General features: G+C 47.7%; 1 protein-coding gene across 5 annotated transcripts in view; it reads left to right on the forward strand.

Moving 5' to 3' along the window:
- Positions 1 to 12,482, forward strand: part of CACNA1C (calcium voltage-gated channel subunit alpha1 C) — a 346,433-nt gene that overhangs the window by 266,331 nt on the left and 67,620 nt on the right. For 3 of the 5 annotated variants that reach the window (XM_066590969.1, XM_066590965.1, XM_066590966.1), the window contains 5 exons: positions 624 to 770; positions 1,890 to 2,091; positions 3,314 to 3,472; positions 4,007 to 4,117; positions 12,168 to 12,251. In XM_066590969.1, coding sequence (XP_066447066.1) covers positions 624 to 770; positions 1,890 to 2,091; positions 3,314 to 3,472; positions 4,007 to 4,117; positions 12,168 to 12,251 — 703 coding nt within the window. The remainder of the gene's footprint in view (positions 1 to 623; positions 771 to 1,889; positions 2,092 to 3,313; positions 3,473 to 4,006; positions 4,118 to 12,167; positions 12,252 to 12,482) is intronic. The other 2 variants (XM_066590968.1, XM_066590967.1) reach the window with 1 other exon arrangement.

Raw genomic sequence — 12,482 nt, forward strand, 5'->3', positions numbered from 1 at the left:
CATGTGTTATACACAGTGTTGAATCCACACTGATTTACATTGGGGTATTCAGACCTGTGTGGAAAAACTCACAGTATATTGTTAGTATATTCCCTGCATATTGTGGGACTTTTTTGCATGCGTATTTACCTAAATTGATTTCATGTGTAAATATGCTGTGAATACTCAGTAACGTATCGTGCGTACTAACTGCGTATTTAAGCAATCCCATTGCTATTTCAGTCAGTAATACACACCAAAATAGGATATTCTGCAATTTTTCATATGAAAGGCCCAAAATAAACCAATGGGGTGTCAGCACTGTGTATTGTGCACATAAAAGATATGCGTGCAATACGCAGCCTTGGTCTTGGTATTACAAACTGAGATTGTCCATTAAAGTTAACGGTAGAACATGAATACGCAGTAAATATATGCTACATGGGTTATTCACTGTGTATCTACACATGAAATCAATGGACCTACTTGCGGTCTTCTTTGCACCAGACCTAAGGGACCGATGCAAACATCTCCCACAATGCACCGCGGCAAAGAGTTAACTGGCAGAATTGCGCATGCTGCTCTGGATGTGACTGGAGTATAGTATATACGTTTAACCCTTCCCTCCGTGTTGTGACTTGCAGGGGGAAGTACATCACCTACAAGGACGGCGATGTGTCACAGCCAATGATTCAGGAGCGCAACTGGGAAAACTACAAGTTTGACTTTGATAACGTCCTGGATGCGATGATGGCGCTCTTCACCGTCTCTACTTTCGAGGGCTGGCCGGAGTGAGTTGCGGGGACGGAGAATGTTAAGAAATTGTTTTAGACATTTCTACCTTATCTAATGAGAGGAAATGTTCGCAGTAGTGAGGAGTAGAATAATATCTGTCATCCACTGGCGGATGCACACAGACTTGTATTATTAGCTCCTGCGTGGGCCGCGCTTCATGACGAGCTTTAGTAAAATCCATCAATTATTTGTGTAAAGCCATGATGATTTCACCAATTAGCGGATCGGCGAATGCACTGCTACCGTCTCCTCGCAAAATCAAATCTTAATTAGATTTTGAAAGGAAATATCTGCTTCGTACACAGATTTTTTTTTTTTCGGCAATGCCAAAATTTGCCTCCACGTAGAAGGCGGCAGATGGGGCTCAGGCAGTTTTGAGTTTTGTTTTGGCAGCAGGCAGAGAACCAATTAAGTTGATGCGTCCCATAAACACCTGTTTCCCACGCAGAACGCTGCCACGCATCAGAATCTGACATCTACCAATATCTCAGGGATAAAGAATCGCAGCTTCCGTAAACAGGATCATCCAGCTGCTAATGGTAGAAAAGGGTAAAGAAGCAATGCGCCTCTCTTCGTTCCCCCCAGAACGACGGGCGGTCTTCACAAACCACCAACATGTGGCTGCAGAAGTCACATACTTTACCGGCATCATCACTCTGCTGCATCGGTAATATGACACGTGACCTCTAATGCCACTGATTGGCTGTCATGGTCACATGCTCCGCCCATTATAAATACAAGAAGGACTGCTGGAGCGCTAGATCACTAGGGGTAAGAAGAGCTGCGGACGGGTTCTTTGACTGCTTTATAACATTTACAGTTGTTTTTGCATTTTTTAATGGACGACACCTTTAACAGATCGCTGTACTGCATTCCGGGAGATTCTTTTTCTGCATCTCCCACTATGCACCATAGAAGGCCTAGCAGGACACACTGATGAGCCAAAGGTTGGAGTATCTGTAAAGTTACATTAAATGTAGGATTATACTGTAAAACTCACCAATAGCAGAGAAGTAACAACAGTGCCTCTGCAGACTGTATGTGGAAAGTGTGTGTGGGCTAGAGAATGAGTATTGGCGGTCGTTGACACAAGGTCTTGCTTCCCCTTTTCTCAGGCTCCTGTATAGAGCCATTGACTCCCACACCGAGGACATCGGACCCATCTACAACCACCGGGTGGAGATCTCCATCTTCTTCATCATCTACATCATCATCATCGCCTTCTTCATGATGAACATCTTCGTGGGTTTCGTCATTGTCACGTTCCAGGAGCAGGGGGAGCAGGAATATAAGAACTGCGAGCTGGACAAGAACCAGGTAATGTCAGTCAGTATGGAGGACGGAAAGGACGGGGGAGAAGTGTCTGCGCCTTTAAATGTAAAGGGACCCCAAACTGTCAGTCTTTATTTTTCTCCGCTTGTTGTGTGGCAGAGTGTACTCTATTGTTTACTGTTTTCAGCTTGTTGCTCCCTATTCTATAATATTATAGGATGGGGAAAGGCGGAGTGCAATGAGGATCCCGGGAGGTTCTGGCTGATGAATGATTCTGATTAGTCAGTCTATGTTGCCCATGTCTGCACCTGCTATCCACTAACTGGCCCCTTTATTAGACCCCGGCCCTCTCACGATTGGCGCTCCCTGGTATGGAAATTCTCCCCGTGATCCCAGAGTGCGGCATAAAATCATGTGAAAAGTTTTCAGTGGATCAGTTTCGATTTGAATCCACAATAGATGGGAAAATCCAGCAATCTGAGCAACTTCCAACGAGGTCTGGTCATTGGTGGTAGACTAGCTGGGGCCAGGATGTCACTGCCAACTGCGAGGGGTTTTCTTGTGTAATGGTGTAAAGAGTATACCGAGAATGGCGTGATTGAGGAAAAGCAGCCAGAGAACAGAAGCAACTCCACATTGAAAGGAGTCAGAGGCGGATGTCAGGAACCGTTCTGTCCAACAGGTGCTGCACAGTCAGCCGAACACAACGCAGAAGCTCAAACTAACGGATCCGAGCGCACAACTTGCTGTTCCTTAGCGTGGATGGGCTATAACAGGTGACGGCCAGTTCCCGCGCTATTGTGTCTGAAAGAAACAGAAAAGTGAGACTCTAGCGGACAAAAGAGCGCAAAACTTGTATCACTGAGCAGCAGAAAAACATCTCCTGGTCAGATGAATCTGGATTTCTGTTGCACTGTACTGATGGGAGGTCAGAATTTGGCGCAGGCAGAATGAATCGTTGATCCCGTTTTTAAGGTCGTCAGAACATGTCAGCACCTCCACCTAATCTGCGGCAACTACAAGAAGCTTCCTGTCCGCAGGGGCCGATATTCCTGCAGAACGATTTCATGACCTACTGGAATCTACACCATGATGAATTCTTACAGTTTTGAAGGCCAAAGGAGTCCGATGCTACTAGATGGGGGGCTAATAAGGGAGTCGTGTATGACTGTAGAACACTTGACCAAACGTTACACTCCCCTCCCCCTTCCTTGTATGGCTTTAGTGCTGTTATACTAATGATCATCCCAACCCTTTGCCCCCACAGCGGCAGTGCGTGGAGTATGCTCTGAAGGCCCGCCCCCTGCGCCGGTACATACCCAAGAACCAGTACCAGTATAAGGTGTGGTATGTGGTGAACTCCACTTACTTTGAGTATCTGATGTTCGTGCTGATCCTGCTGAACACCATCTGCCTAGCCATGCAGGTAAGTATTGGCACCTCCACAGTAAGTGGTGCAGAGAAGGCGTGGAGCGTCAACCAATCAGATTCTGGCTTTCATAAAAGTGAGAGCTGGAATATGATTGGCCGCTCCACTTTCTGAACAGATATTAGACATCATCTGGAATAATGCAAACTAAATACATAAGTTTACATTAGATGTTTTGCTTTACTTCTGTACTGTTTTACAATCTCTGCTTGCTGTCAGTGAATGGAATTTTTATTGCTTGTTTCCATAGGACCTGACCTGCTCACACAGCTGAGTATTTGTTACAATTGTATCCAGTCTAGTCAATATTCCCTTTGCTATGTCCATCAGTGTCCTGTTTGCTAACACTTTGGTTAATTGCCTAGACTAGATATGATGGTAACGAACCCTGAGCTGTTTGATGGAGAAGTAGACTGCAGTGCATAGACCTTGGGATTTCTATAGTCCATGAAGTCTCTATAGTGTTGCAGAAGTCTCTGCGCCCCTGAGCAGGAGCGGCATTGATAAATGTCATCTCCCTCTGTATTCCAGCACTACGGACAGAGCTGTTCCTTCAAGGAAGCCATGAACATCCTGAACATGGTGTTCACCGGCCTCTTCACAGTGGAGATGATCCTAAAACTCATAGCCTTTAAGCCAAAGGTAGGTTGTGCAGAGCTGTCTGCCTGTCCGGTGGGGGTTCATCATTTTTATCAGCTTGTCCCTGAGATGGCTTTACTCCAGCACTTTGGCACCCCGGGCACTGATACCCACAGCACCACATCCGCCCTGGTATAAGTCTCTCTCCCATACACACACCCGGCCTCCCAAACGTGACGACTCCCATGTAGCGCAGTAAGGAAAAGACGTGGTTAACCCTCATTGAGCTGTGCAGACAGGAATTCCCTATATTGCATGTTTTAGGCAATGGCTGCTCTGGGGCCTATGACCCCTTTATAGGCAGCCCCTTGGGACTTGTTAACCCACTGACTTGAAGGATGCACCAGCAGCTTCAGACGTGATAAGAGGTGGTGGGGAGCTGACATGGGGGCATCGCTGAGCACCTTTGACCTCATGAGAAAAGTTGTGTTCATTAGGGGACCTATTGCATTGTGGGCTCCGTCATCAGTATACATGCCTGTGTATGGTATACAGTATATAACACCAGGATGCAGGCTGGTTTTGACAGCAGGGATCCCATAATGCCCTGCACCCTGCTGTGTTACATTGTGGCACATGACAACTGCATTTCTATATTTTATAGCTGTTAGCATTGGTAAGGGACTGTTGAGTGTGAGGTAGAAGGGACCTTGAGCCTCACACGCAGCCCCCTGTTCATCAACAATCGTAGCACAAATGCCTCCTGTCCAAGACTCCGCGTCCTGCAGGCGCCATATCTATGGCGGAGAATGTTCCTGCGGTGTTCACACCATTTTTATTCTGTCTATCAGAAATGGAAGGACTATGCGGATACAGCAGGTGGTCAGAGGAGCTCATCACAGCTCATCACAGCAGTCTGATATGATAGAACATTGCCCAGCTGTGATGGACGGAGTAAAGGACATAATACAACTCCCCTCATGCAACAACAAAAAGCACACACCAGCAGCACCACAAAGATATCCCACCTGGGAGAGCAAATCCACAACTGTTGCATGCTCTAAAACTGGATCTGGACTGCTAGATTTATAAGCATATAGTCGCAACAAAAAATAGTGTAGAGCAGCAACGCAGGTGCAAAAACACAGATGAATACTCACATCCAAACCTTCATGGTTTAAACTTTATTCAGCGCATAGGTCCACTGCATCACCTGCAACGTTTCAACTGGACTCACCAGTCTTTGTCAAGCATACTGGTGAGTCCAGTCGAAACGTTGCAGGTGACAAAGTGGACTTGTGCGCTGAATAACGCTTAAACCATAAAGGTTTGGATGTGAGTATTCATCCGTGTTTTTGCATCTCCGTTGCAGCTCTGCACTATTTTTTGTTGGGACTATACAACTCCCCTCATCGCACACCCCCTCTAGTAGCGTAGAGAGCAGGGCTCGGTGTTGGTCTTCAGGGGCGTAAATTAAAACTCCAGGGTCCACATACAATATCTGTACAAGGACACCTTTATGACACCGCGGTGCTTTGAACCCGGGTGGGACTGAGAAAAGCACTTGCATCAGAACACGAGACTGAGCGGACCCTTTATTAGTGACCCCTATCTAGTGCCACGTTGGACTTCTTTGGCTTTTAGAATCACAGAAATTCGTAGTAGCGTAGAATCCAACATTGTTCCGCAGCAATATTGGCCCCTGCGGGCAGGAAGCTTCTTGTTCTGACCAGCTGACAGGAAGGTATCATCAATTCATGCTGCCTGCGCCAAATTCTCACCTCCCATCAGCACGCTGCAAAAGAAATCCGGATCTATCTGACCAGGAGATGTTTTTCCGCTGCTCAGTGATACGAGTTTTGCGCTCTCCCACCCGCTGGAGTCTCACCTTTCTGCTTCTCTCAGACACAATGGCGCTGAAACTGGTGGTCTGCTGTTATAACCCTTACGTGCTAAGGAACGGCGAGATGTGTGCATGGACACGTTAGTTGGATCTGGAGCATTGTATTCAGCTGACTGTGCATCGCCTGTTGGTCAGAACGATTCCTGACATCCTCCTCTGACCCCTTTCAGTGATGAGTTGTTTCCATCCACAGGATACCCTTTTACTGGATGTTTTTTCTCGATCACGCCATTCTCTGTATACACTCTACACCGTTACACATGGAAACCCCCCGCGGTTAGCAGTGAAGTTGCGGCTAGTCTAGCACCGATAACTTGTCACGTGATTTTATGCCGCACTCCGGGGTCACGGGGAGAAATTCCATACAGGGAAGCGCCAATCGTAAGAGGCCTGGGGGCTCTAATAAAGGGGTCGGTCAGTGTATTCTACTATAGAGATGGTTGTGCTCAGTCTTGCCATAATGCATTCTAGTCTCTGTAGTTCTGATTTCCGCATCCGCTCTATCACTAGTAAGAGTCCAGAGAACTTAGAACCGCACTTAATCCTTCAGCTACATCACACAAGTCCTCATGGATTATCTCAGATCACCCCTTGCAGGATAACGTTATACGTCCTATGAGAGCCCCTCTATCCTAATTAGCTGCAGTGTGTTGTTTAAGTGAGTCCCAAAAGCTAAAACACCTGAGGGGTCTCCTGGACCTCCAATATTGGGGGCGTTTTGCATTAGTAGTAATGAAATAGGAACATGCCAAACACGTGGATGGATAGGGGGTGGTTGTCTTATAGATTTCATCAGTGGCCGCTTCTTCAAGGCTCAGAGCATTGTCTGGACCTTGTGACATACATGGAAAGGCCAGAGAGGAGGTTGGGGAGCCCCCTGATAACAGGGAGCACATGGTGTCTGGCTTCCAGCAGAAGTACCCCCGCAGCTATCGTCCTCCATGAGGGCTACCCAATAAGATATACCCCAACACCCGGACTCCAGTTTTACCATCATATTAGCACAGCAGAACTTTTAACCCTACTTTTAATATATGGAGGGTTCACAATACGGTACTTAGTGTGTAATAATTCCTGTTTTTTTTTTTTACTGATCCCTAGTGGTCAGCTTGGCTACTTGCTGTATGTAATCTGTCCTTATCACTGTGATATTATTGCATTCATCACGCAGGGTGGAGGTCCTGTTACTGCACCCTTCTGGTAGAGTAAAGGTCAGCAGTAAAGTACTTATATGCAGGTGTTTTTTACAGGTCGGTCTTGTTTGCAGATAAAAGATCTGTCCATCCAACCCGGATCCACAGCGCCCCCTATGACTAATCTACTCCGCTCCTCTTCCAGGCTGCAAGTGCCGATCCTCCAACCTGTATATACCTTCTTGTGTCTTCTCATTATAGCTGTATATACAGAGAGTCTTCCTATAGAGGACCCCCAATGTACCCTTATACACAGACATCAGGACCCCCGACCTGTCCTACTGCACAGACATCAGGACCCCCGACCTGTCCTACTGCACAGACATCAGGACCCCCGACCTGTCCTACTGCACAGACATCAAGACCCCCGACCTGTCCTACTGCACAGACATTGGGACCCCCGACCTCTTCTTCTGCTCGTACACCCCCTGTTGTTTGCCTCGTCTTCTCATTAGCTATATTCACTTATTGCCCTTCTTACAGACTTTTACACTGCAGCAGGATGATGTGAGGAGCCTAGTTACACAGTGGGCACAGAAGGTTAAAGGGGAACTCCAGGGATTACTTTTTCTAATCTCTGCTTGCTGTCAGTGACTGGGGACGTGTCCTGGCCATAAAGCTTATTTATTGTGTCTTACAGTAATGCCTAGTCACTGACAGCAAGCAGGGATTTTGAAAATGCAGAGGGACTGAGCTGTTTGTGATGGCAGAAATTTGCCTTTGGTTTATGGCCGATTACTGGAAATTCTCTCTGCAGCAGCACTGTAGAGCCACCTTGTGGTAGAAGGTAGTTATGGCAGGTGATCCAATGTAACCCTGTACAAGGCCACCATCAGGGGCCCAGCCACAAGAATGAGGCTATGGCTACACAGCGACTCTGACATGGCGACTAATAACTGTCAGTGGAGTCACCTTGTGATCTGCAATATGAGAGTCGCAAAAAATACAAACCTGTTAGAGTTTTTTGTCACAAGTCACGCACAACTTCTATCATAGACTGCAATACAAGTAACATGCAGTTTTCACCTGTCAGTATTTCCCGTCCATGTGATATCCATATATTTCACAGACAGCACACTGATCCATTACAGCTGGGGTGCACATTTCCAGTCCTCCAGGGGTCCCAGCAGGCCATGTAGTCAGGATGTCAACTATAGTGAAAAAACCTGTGGAATGTCTGAAGCGCTAATAATTGCATGACCTCTGCAATACTGAGGAAACTCAGAAAACATGACCTGGCGGACGGGCATTGTGCACCCCTGTTTTATAGCTTAAGGCTACAGATATGACCAGGTTTCCACAAAAATCACCCCGTGTCCTATCATGGTGCACAGTCACAGATGAAAATAGGACATGACCTCAGATTGGCAGCACACAAACATTCGTATGGTAGTAGGTTGCAGGCAAGTACCACAAAGTTTTTGGTGGCACGCCGTCAAAGTCGTTGTGTAGCCCTAGCCTAAGACAAGGGGCATGCTTGCCACCCCTTCCCACCGAATTCTCGCAGCGGGATGCGGACCCATGCCCCTGCTCCCGGCATCTTCCGATTGTAATGCAATACTATGCAGGCGGGCACGGGCGGAAATTCTGGGGCCATTGTCTCTTACCTCTGCTGCCACTTTGTGTCTCCCACCCCTTCATTCTCCAACAAGCCCTTCCGCTTTGTGTCTCCTCTTGTCAGAGACCCCCACTGTGTGTTGTCCCCCTTCTGCCAATGTGTCTTTTTTGAACCCCTCCAGTAATGATTGCCCAGACTCTGTGCAGTCCCAGATGGTAGCCCAGACCATGTAGTGTCTATAGATTAAACCTCCCATTGTTCTTGATGCCTCATGATGAGACCACCCAGTAAAGCAGCGGGGAGTCCAGGGAACCTCCAGACATATACAGTGGATAGTTGTATCACACATTCAGCGCCACATTTCCCACGGTGGCAGAAAGGATGGCTCAGAGGTTACAACTGCACATAATAATGTTTACAGCACATTTCCCCAAACTCCTGCCGAGACGACTATATATACAGCAAATATCTGCTTCCCACACTGTATACTGGATGGACCACGGTCATAAGACCTTAAGCATTGCACGGCTGTCCCCTCCACATGCCGATGCACATAACACAATAGGAGATAAGTGGCTGCCAGACAAGCGGCTGCTTCAGATGGTGAACAGGCTGAATGTAGGAGGAGTCCGTCTGACAGTAATCATCGCTATCTGTTATTCCGCACTATATATGCATAGCGCCAGGACTAGCAGACACCTTACTTATCCGCTGTTACAGTGGTGACTGTTACCTATAGGTTGTGTCATCGCTCCAGTCTGTCACTTGTCTTGTTACCATCACACATGTTGGCTCCTTGTCTTGGATTGGCAAAGTTTTGGGTTCGCTTTGCCTGGTCACCATATTCTGTATACGAGGGCTCTTGTACACAGATTACATTACGTGCAGGAGAGTTCAGGACCTTGGAGAGCGCCACCTGCAGTCTGCTACCTCTGACTCGCTGGGCCTCGGGTAGATGGGCTGTAGAGGACTGCGTCATCCTTGTATATCAGGAAAGGTTAATAGGTTTTGGAATAGCCCCAAATGTGACCCGCCCGTGCAGCAAGTAATCCGCCCCAACAGTAAGTGACTCGCCCCAGCAGTAAGTGACTCGCCCCAATAGTAAGGGACTCGCCCCAGCAGTAGACCACTCCCCCCAGCAGTAAGTGACCCCCCCCCCAGCAGTAAGTGACCCCTCCCCCCCCAGCAGTAAGGGACCCCCCCCCCCCAGCAGTAAGTGACCCCCCCCTCCCCTCCCCCAGCAGTAAGTGACCTGTCCCAGCAGCAAGTGATCCACCCCACTGCCAGCTTCAGCTTGAGTTGCCCTGTGCTGCACCTGAAGGGCACCTATTTTGGCTGGGGCTTATTATTGTGATGGGTCTATTAGAGGTCCCTCTGTCGGCCTGTCTGACTCTGATATCTCAGAGCTAGGGACATAATGACCGGCTCGGAGGACACTCATCATTCGGGAGGGACACTCGGGGCAGATTTCCAGGAAACTGCAGTCTTTTTGCTTGTGTGATTCCAGGCTTACAGCGACCCTCTGGGCCTTGACAAAGATGGCCGAACCCCTTCTCTGACTTTCTGTTGCACACTGTCTATTAGTTCACATCAGCAGTATAAGATATTATACCTGCTTTGATTGACCACTGTGGCCCATGTGAGCAGCACTGGCCAATAAGAGCAGCAAGTACTGTCTTAGACTACCAATGCACAATTGCATCAGATAGTTGGAGAAGTGGTTCAGCCATCTTTGATTGTCCAGGACCGGAGGGTCACTTTAAAGGGGTTTTCCAATTAAATACATTCATCCCAGTAGTTGGACCCCCAGTGTTCCTGAGATTGATGCAACCAGAATACCCCATTAGAATAGAGAAGGAATATGCATACTCAGCCACTACTCCATTCACTTGTATGGGACAAAGCCATTGATCTCTGCCTGTCCCATACAAGTGAATGGAACACACTGCTGCTTTTTCCACATTGGGCATTTGGGTTGAGCCGTTCTCGGGATCGCTGTGGGTCCCATTGGTCAGGCATTTAGATGCGTAGGAATGCTCAGGACTGTGTTTATATAGCCACCAGTCAGTGTCTGTGTGTCATGGTCAATCTGATGGAGCGGCTCTCATTATAGCTCTGCTTTTCAACATCATTTTTCAGGCATAAAAACCAGAGCTGCATTTAGAATTCTGCTGTGAGATCTGCACTTTGCTACATTGCATTGAAGGAGACGTAGTTTTTTTTCAGCATTGTAGGTAAAGGTAATGTCCCCCGATGCAAGCACCGAGTCATGACTGACTCCTGGGCTGAGGTGACATTGTTACGTTTTCTTGGCATACTGTTTTTACAAGGTGGTTTCCCATTGCCTTCCCCAGTCATCTTTGTACTCACCAGGGCACAAAACAGATATTACAACTCCCAACCTGAGTCAGCAGCAGAGGGGAGTTGGTACTACATGTAGCCTGAGAAGAAACTAGCAGAACTGTGAATGCAGCTCTGGATGCAACTGGAACACAAAGAGATATACAGCTGAAGGCCTGTACAAGTAAGGTAGTAGCAGATGTGAGCAGAGCTGCAGTGATTGTTCTGCGCTCACAAAGTCTCTGTCCTTGTTTGTGGTGACTACAAGCTGTGCTCCCCCTACACATCCCCCCCGCCCCCCAGCGCTGTGTCCTGTCTCCATGTACCCAGAAGCAGCAGAATTATGGAGGAGGGATGTAGACATACAGCAGATCATGTTACTAGCCATTATCTAATCATGTCTTTACCGCTTTGTATATGTTGTAATTCTAGCATGACATAGGGCTCATCCCATATGGTTTATATGTGTGCGTTTCCCTGTGGGTTGTAGACTCCTTCCCTATAGGCTGTTGCAGGCTCCTCCCCTATGGGCTGTAGACTCCCCCCTATAGGCTGTGGGCTCCTCCCATGCAAGATATAGACTTCTACCCTATAGGCTTTATGGTTCTGGAGTACATGAACTGTCTTCATTAATCTTGGTGATCGGAGAATATGAGACATTTGGGCTAAAAAGTAAACAAAAAATAGTTTCCCTTCTTGTGAGCGACCAGATTTTTACATATCGTTTCTAGCGATCAGCGGAATAACACAAACTCTACACAGATGAACCTCACACGCACTACAACCCCCAGCATCCTATGACGACAGCTGGCTATTCTGACCCTTTACCTTGTACATGTAACACTGTGATTCTAGGACTGGGTGCCCTGCTTGGTGCTGATGGGATGGGACCTACCCCCGCACTTTTCTGTCAGGATGTCCTGCTGATGCAAAAGGGGTGTCCCCGCTTTACATGGGGGTGGGTTAAACCCTTTCACTGCCAGAAGGGTCTACATTGCTTTTAATTGGCACGCTCTGCTGGCATCAAGGGGGAAACTAGTTGCTAATGGTGTATTTGAGTCTGTCTAACGCTCCTTTTTAATTCCCTACCTTGCCTTGCCTCCCGACTCCCCTATGTAGGGTTATTTTAGTGACCCTTGGAATGTCTTTGATTTTCTGATCGTCATTGGCAGCGTAGTAGACGTCATTCTCAGCGAGACGAATGTAAGTATACTGGGGCAGGCCTCCCTGCTCCTCTACACCCCTCCGCACTCCCCTCTTCTCTTCCCTTCTCCATGCTGACGTGGGCGCTTCTCTGCCCTCCTTACGAAATTCTTCCTAGTGATTTTATTTTGCTTTTTTTATTATTATTTATCAGCCATCCCCCCCACACCTCTGAGGGAGAAGGGAAAAAGCTCCATGACGCCCCCAAGTGGGAAGAGGGGCCAGTGGATG

The sequence above is a fragment of the Eleutherodactylus coqui genome, chromosome 2 (genome assembly GCF_035609145.1).
Source record: "Eleutherodactylus coqui strain aEleCoq1 chromosome 2, aEleCoq1.hap1, whole genome shotgun sequence".
NCBI lineage: Eukaryota > Metazoa > Chordata > Amphibia > Anura > Eleutherodactylidae > Eleutherodactylus > Eleutherodactylus coqui.